Raw genomic sequence first — 17,872 nt, forward strand, 5'->3', positions numbered from 1 at the left:
ATGAAAAGATAATTGAGTTTTTCCACAAGCTTTTTTGCAGCCTTCTTGTGTGTGCGCCTGCACATATATGAGTGTATTTAAATGTATGTGTGCACGCACACCACACACATCAGGAGAGAGGCATCAGTAGGAGCACAGGAACTCCGAGGGACTCCATGTGACCCAGACTCCAATTTAGACCGCTAGCCTCTGAAACGGTGAGAAAATAAACTCTGTTCTTCAAAGCCACCCTCTTGTTATGGCCCCACTACGTAGCTGCAATGGGAGAGGATGCCTTTTTGTGGATGGAGCCTCTGCTGATATTAAACACAGGAAGGGTGGGAGGAGGAAGCAACCAAACCAAAAGCCCAGGCGTCCATGAAGGGAAATGAAGCCCCCTGGAGCCGCAGGGGTTGATCTCGCCATCCCCAAATTTACTTCGCCTCAAAGATTTAATTTCGGAGCCATGTAAATATTCTCCATAATCATAGCAGAAAATTAAATTTGAGAAATCAATCTGTAGAAATGGAAAACACAGAATGAGACCAACGGCCCCAGCGACTGATTGAATTAATCGGGTAATTACACACAGAGACACGATCTCTAAAGACGGCCGGGGCGGCCACGTGACTCTGCGTGTGTCTGTGGAGCTATCCCTACACACAAGGCGCCCTGGTGACACAGCGGCCCACGGTCAGCGGTTCAAACCCACCAGCTGCTCCTTGGGAGAAAGATGAGGCTGTCTGCTCCTGTAAGGACTGGCCACCCTGGACATCCACAGCGCCAAGGGCCAGTTGTGTTCTATCCTAGGCGGCTTGCCGGCAGTGGGTGTGTTAATCCCAGTGAACGGAGCCACACGGGGAGGACAACCCTTCTTCTGAAGCTGGCTTGTGTGCTGTGAGACTCAGCACACGAGGTCCTGAACTGCTGCAGCTGGAACTGGGTTTTTAGTCCGGGAGGAAAGATCTGAAGATAAATGGGACCATTTCAAAGCCCGTAGTGGGTTACACACAGGTCAGCAGTTTGAAACCACCAGCTGCCCCTCAGGAGAAAGACGGGGCTTCTCCTCCTGCTCAGTGACAATCTCGGAGACCCGCAGGGCACTGTGCCCTGCCCTAGAGGGGCGCTGAGTCAGCATGCTGGATGGCCGCGAGCTTGTTTGCGTGGAGACCTTGCATGTTGCACGTACATCAGAAGGATCAGCATTTCATCTTAAAAAAACACCCCCAAAACCAAAAACTCTTTCTTGGCTGTCCATTGAGGTCTCTGGTTCCTGTAAGCAGGCTCTGATCAGCTGCTAATCTAAAGGTTGGCAGTTCAAGTCCACCCAGCCATGGTTGGCAGGCTGGTGGTCTATTTCCACAGAGCAAGAGTCCCCCAATGGAGCAGGTTCTGCGCTGTAGCACGCAGGGTCACCGTGGGTTGGAATCGACTTGTCAGCCATGGGTGCGGTTTCCCCATCCCTCAGCAAGGCCTAGACACAACAGAGAGGCCAGGAGCAGGGTGCACCCCTAGCGCCCTGCTTGTGGTCTCTAAGGATCATTTCGCGACGGTGCAGCCGACCCGAGTCATGGGGGAACAAGGGCCCCTTGAAGAGAGGACCCATTCCAGGCAAGCAGCAGGCAGTGCAGACGGCTCCGGCCATCTCACCACGGCATGTAGCAAGGATGTTACCCAGATGCCTGGGCCCCGCCAAGAGGCCTCAGGAGCAGGCTGGAAGAAGTGGACAACAACCGGCACATTCCCAAGAATATGAGGATAGGACCCCAAGCGAATCGACACAAAACCCGAAAGAACCCAACCTGGCCCATCTGGGCTGCGAGGCGGCCGGTGGCTCCCTCTCAAACCCGGAGGGAAAAGAAGGGAAGGTCTTTCCCACTTTTGCCTCCCTTGGAATGACTTCCCTGGGAGGCGGCCGCCCCCCTGTTTGGCGTCGATCCAAGGACCTGTTGTTCGAGGCCGGAGTTCCAGAGTAGGTGGAGCTTTTCCACGCGCTTTCTTGGCTGTGACCAGTATGGAAGCTGGGCCCCAGGCCTATCACTCACGAAGCTCCTGGGTGGGTTTGAACTGCCGACCCGCAGGTGAGCAGCCACCGCCAAACCCTACACCACCCTGGTCTCTCTAGGGGAAGGCCACCGTTGGGCAACCGGAAAGATGTTCAGGGGGAAACGACGTCTTTTGGTGTTTCAGCTAATCAGTGGGGGAAAGTTCTAATATTTGACCCCCCCCCCCGTTTTTGCAGGCCCCCAAGGAAACAGGATTGCACCTGGAGATAGAGCACACCTCAACCTTAGGAAGATCAGAAGCCTCACAGTCCGGCCAAGGAGCGACCGCACGTGAACAGAAGGACATGCTGACGTCATTCAGGATTTCCTAGGACGGACGTGGGGGCCTCCGTCAACGCCCGCGGGAGGGACAGTCGGGAAGTCAAAGGGCAGTGCTACCGTGTTGGGTGAACCTGCTGGAAGGGGGCTCCTTACAGTGCTCATGAGCCACGATGTCCCTTAGAGGGCTAAGGTGCGCCCAACCACCCACATGACCATCTCTCCAGTCGCCTCATGCGTGTGGGGACGCTGGACGGCGAATAAAGAAGCGGGAAGAGGAAGTGATGCCTGAGCTATAAATATACTGCGAGTGTGGATGGCTAGAACAAAGAGCTCAGACACAGGACCCAATGGGAGGGTGGCCACTGCCCGGCGGCGGCGTTTCCTTCTATTGCACTTGGGTAGGTGCCTACGGGTCCGAACCGAGTCGATGGCACCTAACCACCACAACCTGGGCTGCAGGTAAGACAGACAAATCTGTCCCAGAAGAAGTCCAACCAGAATGCTCCTGAGAAGCAAAGATGGCGAGACTTCCTGTCTCAGGTCCTTTGGACACGTCATCAGGAGAGACCAGTCCCTGGAGAAGGACATCATGCTTGACGGAGTAGAGGGGCAGCGACAAAGAGGGGGCGCTTCGACAAGATGGATGGACACGGCGGCTGCAACAATGGGTTCAAACAGAGGAACCATTGCCAGGACGGCGGGCGCAGAGGGTCAACAACCACAACCACATAGGCGACCGGAGGGGGATTATCAGTGCGTGCTAAAACCACCCCAAGAGACAGGTAACGAACACACCAAACCCAAACCTAACTCATTGCCATTGAGTCGATGCTGACTCATAGTAACCGTATAGGGAAAGGTAGAACTGTCCCTTTGAGTTTCTGAGACTGCAGGTCTTTAAGGGAATAGAAAGCCCCCTTTTTTTCCTTCCCTGGGACAGCTAGTGGTTTTGAACTGCCGACCTTGCTGGTGGAAACACACAGGACCACTTCAAACTGACCCTCAAGCCATTGGCAGCCAAGTTGCACCCCACTCAGGGCCATTATGTGGGTGTCAGGGCAGGGCTGCTTCACGGGGCTGTCCGTGGCTGTGACTGCCCAGAAACAGATACTCCAGCCGTTCTCCTGAGGCACCTCAGGGAGATGTGCACAGCCAACATCGTGGCTGGCGGGGGTGCATGCTCATTGTTTGCAACTCCCCGGCATGCTTACACACAGCCATCTAAGAAGTCATACTTGGGGGGAAAATATTTTTTAAAGATTAAATTTGAATCTCTCCAGTTGCTAGCTGCAGGTTTCAATTTACTGCAAATAGAGTGCTCAGAGGAAGGTGGTCTATGGCCCCACAGGGAAGCAATCAGCAAAATCCAGACGGTGCAAGAGTTACGGGACAAATGGCCATGTCTCTTTCCCTGAGCAAATTACAAGAGAAAGAGAGAGGTGAGAAAGAGAGGCTGAACATTAAGTAAGACCTAAAAAAATGAAATCATTGCCAACAACAAAAAAAGCCCTAAGCAATTTCTACTCTGGGGGCCTTCTTGGGACCCCGAAGCAAATAAACCGTGGAGTCAAAGCGTGGGGTCTGGAGCCTGGCGGCAGTGCCGAGGGTATTATAGAGCTGCTGGGATTTCCCGGCGTGGGCGTGCGGCGTGGCTTTCGCCTCCGTGTTTATTCTAGAGCCCGGATGTACAGTCTCCCTTGGCAGCGATAACTACAGCCATAGACTGGATGCCCGAGAGTTGCTTCGAGAGATTCCAGGAAAGGGGGGTATGCGGTTGGGAGAGAGACGAGACACATTCGGCCCGAGCTGGGAAAGGGTACACAGGCGTCCGTGAGGGGCTCTGCTCCGTCTTTGGTGGATGTTTGTGACTTTCCATGCTTGACAATAAAACAATAAACAAAACCACCCAGCCCCACCTCATCGGAGGGACACACGTGCTGGGGGGGAGGGGTGTGTGTGCTGCAAATGGTTAAGCGCTCGACTACCAGCCCAATGGCTGACAGTTTGAAACTACTCTGGGAGCCTCAGAAGAAAGGCCTGGCTACCTGCTTTCCAAAGGTCACGGCCTCGAAACCCTAAGGAGCGGCTCTGCCCTGCACACACGGGGGTCGCCGCGGGTCATGACCCCCGTGGCAACACCCACACCCAGCGCGATGTGTAACAAGCACGGTGCCAGAGGCGCAGCGTACACGAGGTCAGCAGGTATTGTGCATATTACATGTGTCGGCTGTACACAGTCGACATCTCACGGCCATCAGCTGGACGCCACGTCATAGCGACCCTGCAGGGCACAGGAGGACTGTTGCGGTGGGTTTCTGAGAGGGTGGATCTTTACTGGAGCAGACAGCCTCACCTGTCATCCATGGAGTGCATGGGGGGATTCGAACTGCTGACCTTGCAATTAGCAGCCCACCTCATAACCACGCTGCCCCTAGGGCTCCATCTGTATCTCTCTCTCTCTCTCTCTCTCTCTCTCTCTCTCTCTCTCTCTCTCTCCCTCCCTCCCTCCCTCCCTCCCTCCATCCATCCATCCATCCATCCATCCATCCATCCATCCATCCATCTATCTATCTATCTATCTATCTATCTTTATATATCTATATAGACATAGTATAGCTACCGCATCTCCCCATAGAACAGGGTGGGCGAGGCACTTGGAGGGTCTTCCTGCTGGGAAGTGGGAGGATGTTTTGGACTCTTCTCCGTATGGATTTTAAAATGAGACATCCCAGTTGGCGTTTGACCACGATACCGAAAGGAGCAGGGTTTGACTGGGAGCTTGGTGGTTACCCCGTCCTGCTGTGAAAGGGTTACTTTCCCGTGTGCCTCAAAGATGAGCCCTGGAGGCCCTGCGGGTTCGGGTTCAAAAGCCGTGTCCGGTCGCTATGACCAGAACCGACCCGATGGTGGTGGATCCGGCACGGAGAACCCCCAAACCAAACCCACCACCACTGACTCGATACCAACCCTACAGGACAGAGGAGAAGTGGCTCCTGTGGGTTTCCCAGGCTGTACCTCTTTACAGAAGCAGGAGGCTGATCTCTCTCCACAGAGAGGCTTGTAGGTTTGAACCGCCAACCTTTGGCTTAACAGTTAAGTTCTCAACCCCTGCACCACCAGGGCTCTTGGGCACGGAGCAGACGCCCACAAGTGTGAGCTAGCTGTACCCTTCCCACCCTTCTTCCACCGGTGCCTGGCCTCGACACACCCCTAGTTAAAGTCTCCCAGCCTTAGGAGTATGCAGCCGCGACACGCGGCCCCTCCACTTGCCCTGGGAACCTGGGGTGCCTTCCACACCCCCTCTTGCTCTGGGTCATCATGAGACCTTGACCTAATTGCCTCAACTACCAGGCCAGCCCTCCTGGCCCATAGGGGGCCGTTTGCTTTGAAGTTGAAAACCTAGCCTTGGAATAAAAGTTTTATGCTTAGTATTGGCAGCAAGCTAATTGTTCCCAGTTCAGTCTCTCTGTTCCTCAGCTCTGGTCGCCCCAACTTCCCTCCCCAGTCTCCCCCCAGAGTCTCAATTAGGAGGTTTCTGCCAGCCGGGCAGTGCTGCGGGGGCTCAGTCGCAGCTCTCACCCTCTGGAGCCAGGGCGGGCTCTCTGCTCGGCGTGAAAGGCGGAGGCCAGGCTGCAGCAGCTCCGGGGCCACTTCTCCCAGGTTACTTGCAACCTCAGCAAAACATGCTCTGTGATTCAGGGTCCAGGCCACCTGCCAGGCTGCCCCAGCGTGCGGTGATAAGGCTACAAGATGGCTAATCCAAGGGACCCGGTGCCGAAGGCGTGTTCCAGAAACCTCCAACTTACACAGCTGGATTCCTGGCCATTCGCACGCCTGGAGTGTTGGAAGCAAGAGGGCCACGCTGTGCAGGACGCCTGGTCTCAGGTCTCTGGTCTCTGGGAGGTGGGTGGGTCTGGTGCACCCCGGGGGGGGGGGGTAAGTAAGGGGGGAAGTCCTGCCGTAGCACAGGCACACTAGAGGACATGAACCTTGACCCTGGGTGATGCCAACGGTTAAGGCACTCAGCAGCTAACCCAAAGGTTCCAAGTTGAGTCTGCTCATTGGTACCTCAGAAGAAAGGCCTGGTGAGCTCCTTCTAGAAAAGCCAGACATGGCAAACAGTATGGAACACCATTCTGCTGTGAGGCAGAATCGAATGGACCAATGATAACTGGTGATGCCCCCTACCGCTACTGGCATCCCCGAGGAGTTCTTGGTGGTGTAGCGGTTATAGGTCGGGCTGCTCACCACAAGGCCAGCAGTTCAAAACTACCAGATGCTCCGTAGGAGAAAGACGAGGCCATACAGAATGACAGCCCTGGGAACCCACAGGGACCGTTTGTTCTATTCTATCTTATAAAAAGAACCTCCTCAACTCTCACTGCCATCGAGTCCACGCTGACTCACACGCCCTCTGTGGACTTCCGAGACTAACTGCTGATGGGAGTAGAGAGCCCAGTCTTTCTCCCATGGAGCTGCTACTGGTTTTGAACTGCCGACCATGCGGATGGCAGCCACCGCGGTGTGTGCTGACACCACCACTCTGCTCCAAAGGGCTGTAGTAAGTTTTAAAAAAAACCAAAGACCTCCAGATGCTGTATCCTGTCCAAACGGGGAAAAGGAAGAGGAAAAAGAAGGAAAAGTAAAAAATGCGGAACCGGAGTCTTTAGTGACGAACCATTCCTCTCAAACCAACAGCAACGGGCTCGACGGCAGAGTGTCTGCCCGAACCCTGGGGCCACAATGAGTAAACAGATGGCTGCCGACTGAAAGCTGGGTGCCCGGGACCCCTCAGGAGAAGGCCCCGTGGCTTGCTTCCCCGAGGACAATGGCCAAGAGACCCCAATGAGCAGCTCCACGCTGTGAGCAGGGGCGGCTCTGAGTCGGCTGGACTTGACAGCTGTTGCTGGCACTGGGCAAACACACTGACCAAGACCTTGCAAGGGTGCTGAGAAGTCACACGCTCAAAGACTGATGGAAGGAACACGGACCAGAGACCCAACCGTGCCACGGAGACCAGCTCTATCTTTACGTGGCTTGTGCGGCCTTCCTGTGCAGACAGACCACGTCATTCCCAAACGAAGGCCACTCGAGGTGAAGCAAGTAAGCTGATACGCATTTCTAAGATCGTTACTTATTGACCAACATATTAGACTAATTTTGTGGATCAAAAAATTTATCTGCCAAGTAAAACGATTTTAAAGATAGTGTATTGATGCAAACATTTTCAAAATGAAAATTTTAAATTTAAAAACACTTTAGCAGAATAAGTATTCTTGATACACTTTAATCACTCGATTAAACTCTATTTCAGCCACTGATTTCTTTCTAAAAATTGTCTTTTTTTTTCAGTCTGACTTAATGTCTTGTGATGTTCTTCAAGAAATAAGGAAAAGTGCTGAAAAGCGAGCCTGTTTCCTCTGAGAACTGAAATGTGCCTGACCACGGTATTTTTCAGTCTCCTCATTTGCACGTGTCACCACTTGTCGGTCACTTTGCCGAACCGTGGTGGCTTGGGTGCCGCTGTGAGGCTGGAAGCGGTGTCCCTGGACTTTCAAATGCCAGCAGGGTCGCCCACAGGGAACGGGGTTCAGCAGAGCGTCCAGACTGAGAACAGACTATGAAGAAGGAGCAGGCTGCCCCCTGCAGAGGGACTCGCCACGGAAAGGCCTGCGCATAGCATGGAGACATTGCCGGTCCCTGAGAAGCTCATGCCCAGAAGCAGCAGAACCCGGTTGGAGACAGAGCCAGAAGATGGGCCCTCGGGTGGCAAGGCCCTCAGAGGATGACCGAAGAAGGCCTGCCTGCTCAAGTATAGTTGCCATAGAGACGCAGACGGGCCCGGCCTGCAGGAGGCAGGCCCGTGGGTCCTTCATCCGCTGATGGGCACGACTCAAACAGAGGAGAATCAGCTGTAAGCATCCGTTAGTAACTGGAACTTGGAATGTACAAGTGTGAATCTAGGAAAGTGGAAAGTCATTGAAAATGGGATGCAGCATATCACGGTCTATCTTCTAGGTGTTAATGGGCTGAAATGGACTGGCACTTGGCCATTTTGAATCAGAGAATGGTCAGGCTATGTCCAGAGTGATGGCTTTGCCTTCCTCATCAAAAAGGACGTGTCAAATGGATCTTGAAGCGCCTTGCTGCCTGTGAGAGGGTACTGTCTGTCTGCACACCAGGTAATCCAATCAGCACAGCAGTTCTTCAGATTTATGCTGCACCCACTAAAGCTAGCGATGGAGAAATGAAAGAATCCCGTCAACGTCTTCAGTCTGAAATGGATCAGACATGCGATCGGGACGCACTGATGACTATTGGTGTCTGGAATGCACAAGTTGGAAACAGCGAAGAAGGAGCAGTAGTTGGGAAAATACAGTAGTTGGTGATAGAAATGAAGCTGGCGATCGCAGGATAGAATTTTGCAAAAACCAATCACTTGTTTATAGGACATACCTTTATTCATCAACACGAAGGCGACTACACACATGGAGCTCTGCAGATGGAATATGCAGACATCGAATCGATTACATCTGTGGGAAGAGGTGCCGGGGAACCTCAATATCACCCTATAACACCAGGCCAGGGGCCTCCTGTGGAACAGACCACCAATTGCAGGTTGAACGTGAAGAAAATTCAAGCAAGTCCACGACAGCCAAAATCTCAACTTGGCAACATGCCACCTGAATTTCGAGAACGCTCAAGAAGCGAGTTGATACATCAAACCCGAGTGGCAGCAGACCGGATGAGTCGGGCAAGGTCATCAAGAACATCGAACGCGCAGAAAGCATAAGGTCACCCAAAAGCCAGGGAAGAAAGGAAAGATCAAAGTGAACGTCCAAAGAGACTCTGAAACTTGTCCGCATCCATGAAGTGACCTTAGCAAGGAAGAGCACGCTCAGCGAATCCTACATGGAAAGGCCTCAGAACAGAGGCAAGCCTTGAGTGGCAATGTCGAAAGATGACACTGAATGATGCAGGCGACCCCAAGAGAAGGTGGGAGGAATGCCGAGTCACGGCACCAAAAAGACCTGGTCGACTTCCACCGTTTCAAGAGGCTGCATAGGAGTGAGAACCAGCGGTGCTGAAGGCAGAAGTCCAAGCTGCACTGAAAACATTAGCCCCGAACAGGCTCCAGGAATTGATGAAATACCAATCGAAATGTTTCCTTCCACAAACTCGTCAACGCCAAGAAATTTAAATGACAGCTACTTGGCCAACCGACTGGAAGAGATCCATTTTGTACCCCTTCCAAAGAAAGGTCACCCGGCGGAACACACAAATTATAGAGCCATAGGATTGAGATCACATGTAAGTAAAATGTTGCCGAAGACCAGCCAATAATGGTGGCAGCAGTCCACTGATGGGGAGCTGCCGAAGGTTCAGGCCAGACTCTGAAGAGTCTGGAATAAAGGCGATCATTGCTGATGTCATACGGATCGTGGCCGGAAACAGAGAATACCATAAAGATGTTTACTTGTCGTCTATTGTCTATACAAAAGGCATCCGACTGGGTGGATCACAACGAATGACGGATCGCCTTGAGAAGAACAGGACTTCCAGAACAGGTCGTTGTGCTCACGTGGAACGTGCGTGTGGATCACGAGGCCGCTGTGCCAACAGAACAGGGGGATATACTGCATGGCTTAAAATCAGGAGCGGAGTGCGTCGGGGTTGCATCCTTTCGCCAGACTTACTCAACCTGTCCGCGGAGTCAATTGTCAGACGCTGGATGATATGGAGATGACTGCAGCATTGAGCCCGGAGGAAGGCTTAGTGACAATTTATAAATTATCAAGGGTTCATGAGGGAGGGGGAGCGGGGAGTGAGGGGTAAAATGAGGAGCTGATGCCAGGGGCTTAAGTGGAGAGCAAATGTTTGGAGAATGATGAGGGCAATGAACGTACAAATGTGCTTGACACAATTGATGTACGTATGGATTGTGATAAGAGTTGTATGAACCAGTGGGTGAACAAGTAAATGTGGTGAAGAAAGCTGATGGTGCCCGGCAATCAAAAGAGATAGTGACTGGGGTCTTAAAGGCTTGAAGATAAACAAGCGGCCATCTAGCTCAGAAGCAACGAAGTCCACATGGAAGAACACACCAGCCTGTGTGATCGAGTGGTCCCAAAGGGATCAGTTACCAGGCATCAAAGAACAAAAAATCATATCATTGACTGCACACCTCCATGATAGGATCGCTGAAGACGAATGGGTGCATAAGCAAATGTGGTGAAGAAAGCTGATGGTGCCCGGCTATCAAAAGAGATAGTGTCTGGGGTCTTAAAGGCTTGAAGGTGAACAAGCGGCCATCTAGCTCAGAAGCAACAAAGCCCACATGGAAGAAGCACACCGGCCAGTGCGATCACGAGGTGCCAAGGGACCAGGTATAAGGCATCATGCAAAAAAAAAAAAACCAACAATGATATAAGTGTGTGTATGTATGTGTATATATGTGTATATGTATATGTATATATATACCATATTAAATGAAGGGGGAAGTGCAGAGTGGAGACCCAAGGCCCAAGTGTCGGCCAATGGAGATCCCCTCATAGAGGCGTTTAGGAGAGGAGATGGGTTAATTAGGGTGCGAGGTAGTACCGATGAAGAACACAGCTTTCCCCCAGATCCTGGATGCTTCCTCCCCCCAACTACCATGATCCGAATTCTACCTTGCAGGCCTGGATAGGACAGAGGCTGTACACTGGTACATATGAGGGCTGGAGGTACAGGGAATCCAGGGTGGATGATACCTTCAGGACCAAGGGTGTGAGGGACGATGCTGGGAGAGTGGAGGGTGAGTGGGTTGGAAAGGGGGAACTGATTACAAGGATCCACATGTGACCTCTTCCCTGGGAGAGGGACAGCAGAGAAGGGGGGAAGGGAGACTCCAGATAGGGCAAGATATGACAAAATAACGAGGTATAAATTACCAAGGGCACATGAGGGAGGGGGGAAAGGGGAGGGAGGGGGGAAAAAAAAAGAGGACCTGATGCAAGGGGCTTAAGTGGAGAGCAAATGCCTAGAGAATGATTGGGGCAGGGAATGTATGGATGTGCTTTATACAATTGATGTATGTAAATGTATGGATGGTGATAAGAGTTGTATGAGTCCCTAATAAAATGTAAAAAAAGAAAAGAGGAGAAAAAATGATTAGGGCAAAGACTGTACAGATGTGCTTTATACAATTGATGTATGTATATGTATGAACTGTGATAAGAATTGTATGAGCCCCTAATAAATTGTTAAAATTTAAAAAAAAGAGTTGTATGAACCCCCAATAAAATGATTTAAAAAAAAAGAAAAAGAAAAACCAAACAAAAGGCAACCCTTTCTGACCATATACCAGGGATGTAATTAGCCTCAGTATTATGCAGAGTGCATTGGAAAGCGGATGATCAGAGGTAGTTAGCTGAAAATTCAGCACTTTGTCATTTAATCATCATCTTTTTTTACTCATTTAAAATTTATTCTAGTTTTAAATGTTTTCTACTTTCTTTTCTATTAAGGTTTTATTTTATTAATTGTTGTTAGTTTTTTTGTTTTGTTGTATGTTTTCTGTATATGCAATCCTGGATAAGTAAGTCTACACAGAGAGTAATTGGATTAATGGTCGGCATTTATTGGGGGGGGGGTTGTCAGGAAAGGTTGGGGGAAAATAAGGAGCTAATAGCAACGAGTACAAGAAAAAAAGAACATGTTCTGAAGTTGATTGTGGTGATGATTGTACAGTTCTTCCTGACATGATTGAACAATTGAATTGTATGGCGTTGATTATAAGCCAATACTCATATAACTGTTTTTTTGTTTTCTTTATTTAAAGAAAACAGTTGTAACTAAAGTGAATAAATGGTTGTAATGAAAGTGAAAGAAAAAAAAGACTGAAGAAGAAGAATGGATGCATTTGAACTACGATGCTGTGCAGAATATTTTAAGGCCCATGGACTGCCCAAAGAACAAACAGATCTGGGTAGTGTGAAGTCCAGCCAGAGTGCTCCTTAGAGGCAAGGATGGCAAGACTTTCTCTCATGTGTACTGTGGACATGTTACAGGAGAGGCTGGTCCCTGGAGAAGGACATCCTGCTTGGTAAAATGGAGGGGCAGCGAGAAAGAGGAGGGCCCTAGACAAGACGGACTGGCACGGCGGCTGCAGCCGTGGGCTCAGCGTGAGAACAATTGTGAGGAAGGAGCAGGGAGGGTGACTAGGAGCTGGAACCGACTGGACAGCACCTAACAACCCATTGCCAGCTCCGACTATTATTCCTATTACTAAAGCCATTGCCCGAGCGAGACCTTGCTGTACAAGGAAGTGACACCACCACCTTTCCTGTCCATACCCGGGGGAGACTGAGTTGTCCATTTTCAGCTGGGTTCTGGTCGTCGGCTGCCAGCACAGCGTACCCAGTAGGGGCTCACTCAAAATGGAGTGACTGAATGAAGCTCAGATTAAAGAACATGTCCAGGGGCCAGGAAGTGGTGGGCAGGATTGTGACCGAGTCTGCCCCAGACCCCCAGCACACCATGCTGGGCGCGCCCGGCCCCAGGAGCTCAGTCTAGTATCACGTGTCCACTTAAGTTGAGACCAGGGCTAAAAGGTAGTCGCTAGCGATGCCCAGAAGCTTAGAGTCCAGTGTCACCAAGGTTGTGCTCAGTCAGGGTATCCTGCTCTGTGGCCATGCATGGCCTGGACCTGTCCGTGTGTCCTCCGCCTTTATCACGTGTCCTCCGCCTGACTTGAGCCTCCCTCCTGATCTTTCCCTTGTCTTTCCCCCTCCCCAGCCATCCAGCGCCCACCCCCCCACACCCCCAAGCATTTCCAGGCACCCCCGGGACCAGCACCGGCAGCCATACCTTGTAGCCCTGGTTGATGCCATTGATGAACTGGGGACTGGGAGCATTCCAGGTGAGGCGGATGGCCGTGGAGTTAGTGGCTTCTGCATGCACGTTGCCCGGAGGGACCGTGGGCACTGGGGACAATAAGAAAGGGGTGGGGATGGGTGGGTGCAGGCCCAGCTGAGTATCTCACCCAAGGAGGGAGAGAAATGGGGACAGGCGTCTGCAGGCTCTGACTTAGTGCCCCCACCCCGCCCACCTCCTGGGTGGACTTATGCCCCTCGATCTCTCTGCCCCCTTCGCAGTGGAATGAGAGCTACAAGCGAAGGCAGCAGGGACTCTGGGGTAATGTGACACTGGTTGGAAGTCTCTGTGTCCCTGAACCTCTGCCCTTGGCAATGTCCCAGCCAGTTTTCCTGCCGTGGGGGGTGGAAGGCAGAGTCTGGCTCAGGGTGAAATAGGGAGGGTCTGGGGAATAGAGACGATGCAGGCAGAGGCTCCTGGGACCCGACAGGTGCAGGACCTGACAGGTAGGGGCCCAAAGGTACACAGCCTCTGACAGGTAGGAGACCCACAGATACAGGGCCCCACACAGAGCAGATGCATGAGGGCAGTAGGAATGGAACCCGCATGGCTGGGGCCCCCGGGGAGGGGCCCCCAGGGGCGGGGCCGGGAGGGAGGCCTGCCCACCTCCCTGCAGCGTCCACTCGGTGACTTTGCTGCTGTAGACGCCCAGCCCTGCACTGTTGTAGGCAGCCACCTCGATCTCGTAGTTGGTCCAGATGATGAGGTCTTCCAACAGCAGGTTGTTGACATCAGCATCCGTGATGTTCTTAAACTGGTACCCCACGGGCAGCCCGGCCAGGCAGTACCTTGGAAGGGGAGGGGAAGGGGACAGCGGGCTCAGAGGTGGCAAGGTCACCCGGGCTCCCTCCTCTGGGCCTTGGGACAGCTGTGCTGCCTGACACAGACACTGTGTCAGATGGACAGCCACCACCCGAGGCCAAGGCGCCCCTGCAGGGTCACGAGTGCCCAGGGGGAGCTGGAGTTGGGCCTGGCTTTAACGTCAAACCTGGAGCTGCACTAGGTAAACGAGGCGCGCCAGACCTCTTTAGAGTATTGCAGAGCAAGGATGCTGCTTTGAGGACCAAGGGGTGGCTGGCCCAAGCCGCGGCGCTTTCAGTTGCGTGTGAAAGTCGGGCAGGGAATCAGGGAGACCAAAGAAGAATCAATGCATCTGAATTATGGTGCCGGCGAAGAATATTGAAAGTCCCACGGACTGCCCAAAGAACCAACGGATCAAAGAACCAACAGATCTGTCTCAGGAGAAGCATGGGCAGAGTGCCCCGTGGAGGCAAGGACGGCGAGGCTAGGTCTCACGTACCATAGAGATGCTGCCAAAGAGACCAGTCCCTGGGGAAGGACACCATGCTTGGTCAAGTGGAGGGGCAGCGAGGAAGAGGACGGCCCTCCAGGAGGTGGATGGACACGGTGGCTGCAGCCACGGGCTCGGGCATAAGAATGCTGTCAGGACGGAGCAGGACTGGGCCGCATGTCACTGCATTGGACCCAGGCTGGCTGTGAACCGGGGCCCACGCCAAGGTACCGCCACAGGCCCAACAACACGGCTGTCAGTTCACGCAAACAGCCAGAGGTAGCCAATACCAGGCCGGCGGCTGGCTCAGTGGGTCCCCACTCCCGGCAGGCCTGCAAGCGGCAGGGCAGGCCTGTGGCCCTCAGTGCTTCAGAAGCAGGTTTCCAGGCCATTCCCAGGGGTCTCTGGGTGGGCCCGGATGCCACCGTTTCGGCTAATGCTTCAGTGCAGACCCATTTGTGCCTAGGCCCCAAATCCAAACTGGTTGCCCGGGAGGAATGCTTGGTTTGCAGGGGGAGGAAGACGGGGTGTGGCTGCAACCCAGGAAAGGGGCCTTGTGGGGGGTAGCTGAGCTTTAGGATGGCCCAGAATCCTGGGTCAGCAACATCGAGGGGTGATGCGTCAGCAAGGGCAACAGGAGCACCTTCCCTGAGGCCGGCCAGGCAGAAGGCAGGTCACAGTGCTCAAGCAAGGAAGTTCACACTCCACTTCTAATGGGTCACGGGTAACCCCCCATTTCAGAACTCAAGGTGGGGTGACAAGGAGCGGGGTCCTGGACGGCCCTGCAAACAGAAGTCCACACAACTGGGCTGTGTGCTCCAGCCCGACCCAAAGGACGGAGGTCCACTTTCCAACTTCACCAGCAGCCTGACGCCATGCTGGGCCTGGGCAGAGTCGTGGCGTCAGGTAAGTTAGCTCCTTCTGCCCCTGTCCCCCTGTGGGTCTCCCCGCAGGGCAGCGCTGACCTCAGGCAGACTTGCCCAGTCACAGTACTTCCTGGGTCCACGTTGTTGGCATCCCAGGCTCCCGCTGCTGGAAGTTCATCCAGATGTCTAAACTGAATGAGTCTTGCTGCCATGCAGGTGGCCCCGGGCTTGTTAGATGGAGCAGGGCTGCTGAGAATGTGCACTGTTCTCTAATCGGCTCCCTCCCTTCCTCCCGGGTCTGGAGTCTGCACCCTCCTGGGGGGCAGGGGGCGCCTACCTGATGATGTACCCCTTGAGAAGTCCATTCTGGTGATTCTCAGGAGGTGGCTGCCACTGGATCATGATGGACTGGTTGGTCCGGCCGCTGGCAATGACGTTCTGAGGGGGCGCTGTGGGGGGCTCCTCAGGGAGGGAGACCCTGGATGGGAAATCGGCAAGAGTGAGGAGGCTGCTGTCTGCTAGTGGGCTCTGGGGCAAGCCGAGGAGCTTCTGGGGCTCCAAGGGGCAGCCTGGCCCCTCCATGCCGGGTCCTGAACGGCCCTGGGCATGAGCAAGGCCAGTTGGGACATGCGGTATACAGACCACCCCCCACTAGGCTGCTGTGTGTGTGCTCTGTGTTTGTATCTTCAGAAAGGATGAAAAACAACCCCCTCCACCCTACCCCCACCCCCTGCCCTATGCCTGCCTTAGAAGACTGGCCAAGGGTCCTCTGAGACCAGCGACCTTAAAAATCCCACAACGCATGGTCACTGGGTCAGTGCCGACTCAGAGCGCCCCTCTAGGGCAGGGTAGAACTGCTCCTGTGGGCTTCTGAGACTGCAACTCTTCACGGGAGCAGGAAGCCTCCTCTTTCTTTTATGTAGTGGCGGGTGGTTTCGAACTGCTGACCTTGTGGTCAGCAGACCCTCGACTAACTACCACGCCCCCAGGATCCTGCCCCTAATGAACAGATACCGGAACAGCCAAGCCCACAGGTGGTGGTGGTCCGGCTTTGTCAAGTCGATTCTGACTCACAGGAACCCTGCAGGACAGGACAGAACTGCCCTGTGGGGGGTCCCAGGCAGGGTCCTCACAGGGCAGATTGACCAGCCTTTCTCCTTCTGAGGGAGGTGCAGCTTGCTTGCACTTAACTGCTGCGCACCGCAGCGGAGCATCTTCCAGAAACTTGGGGTGCATGAACCCCAGCTGTTCCTGACTGTGAGTGTTCAAACAATGGTGCCTGTCTTTTTTTAAAATTGTTTTGAAGTTTGGGTAGGGGTCAACGAGGGAGCCCCAGGGTGGGGTGTGGGGAAGTCGGGGTGCTGAATGCAAACGCTCCCGAGCCTCACCTCTGCAGCCCAGAGCCCCACGTTCCACTTGAGCGCATTTTTCACCCAGCGAACAGGCGTCCGTTACAGACAGAAGTTAATTATTTTTGATGGATGTCTTTCCCTTTTTGTATTTATTTTTATGCTATCCCCGCCCCACCCATACTGATGGATAGCGGTCCAAAGCTCAGGGCCGGGTGATTTAACTTTCTGCTCGGCGGCGAGGACGAGTGGCCTCAGGCAACTGGGAGGGCTGGACTCGGCATCCCACATGTCCTGCATCCTCTCCGGACCCCACTGGGCTTCTCTCTCTCCTGTGGCTTTGCAGATGCAGGAGGGGCTGGGGATCCTGCTGCTTTGTTCCCGACCCCTGTGGTGGCCCACTCGGGGCGTGGTACACAGTAGGTGCTCAACAGAGAGTGGACACATGGGTTTTCAGTGACCACCCTCCATGCAGAGTCGTCACTGGTCCTCTTTTCTGTTAGAGCCCGCCCCCCCACCCAAACTGAGGCTCGAGCGTGTGGGAACTGCAGCACACCCCACAGAAAGACCTTCAGCCCAGGGTCTCTGAGTGAGAGACTCAGGGCCTCTTTTTAGGAGCCGAAGCCAGAGTTCAAGGCCTGTGCCCAGTGCCTCTCCTTTCTCCCTGGGGGTGTCCGCTGGTTCTAAGGGACCGAGGCAGCCAGAACTTGCCACCTGCCCAGAGCTGGAGGAAAAACGGACCACAAAGACGGCGGCATCTCTCACGGGCAAACAAGAAGGGGCCATTGTGCCGGGACTTCTCAGAAGGGTTTACCCGTTTTGATTCAATTTCCAGTGTTTTATTTTTAACTCTGTTCATCTTAAAGAAAGCTTTGGTGACTGATGACCCGTGTACAAGGGCCCTGACCTGAAGCCCCGTGAGGTTCTATGTCCCTCGGGAGCGTAACACCCTTTCAACAATGCCGGTGGCCTGGGGGAGGGGGTATTGCAGGGTTGAGCAGGTGAGTTTCTGAACCTGTGATTTCACAGTCCAATTATGACTCCTGCCCACCTCCCTGAAGAACTCTGCTCCCTAAGGTGTTCAGTGGCTAGTTTTTCGGAAGGTGGTCACCAGATCTTTCTTGTAAGGGGCCTCTGGGGTGA

General features: G+C 53.5%; 1 protein-coding gene across 2 annotated transcripts in view; it reads right to left on the reverse strand.

The window, feature by feature from the left end:
* SDK2 (sidekick cell adhesion molecule 2) overlaps nucleotides 1-17,872 on the reverse strand; it is a 283,506-nt gene that overhangs the window by 62,746 nt on the left and 202,888 nt on the right. For both annotated transcript variants that reach the window (XM_075562175.1, XM_075562174.1), the window contains exons 16-18: nucleotides 15,718-15,858; nucleotides 13,830-14,011; nucleotides 13,158-13,273 (exon numbers count right to left, since the gene is read on the reverse strand). In XM_075562175.1, coding sequence (XP_075418290.1) covers nucleotides 13,158-13,273; nucleotides 13,830-14,011; nucleotides 15,718-15,858 — 439 coding nt within the window. The remainder of the gene's footprint in view (nucleotides 1-13,157; nucleotides 13,274-13,829; nucleotides 14,012-15,717; nucleotides 15,859-17,872) is intronic.

Source organism: Tenrec ecaudatus, chromosome 10 (genome assembly GCF_050624435.1).
Source record: "Tenrec ecaudatus isolate mTenEca1 chromosome 10, mTenEca1.hap1, whole genome shotgun sequence".
NCBI classification, from domain to species: Eukaryota; Metazoa; Chordata; class Mammalia; order Afrosoricida; family Tenrecidae; genus Tenrec; species Tenrec ecaudatus.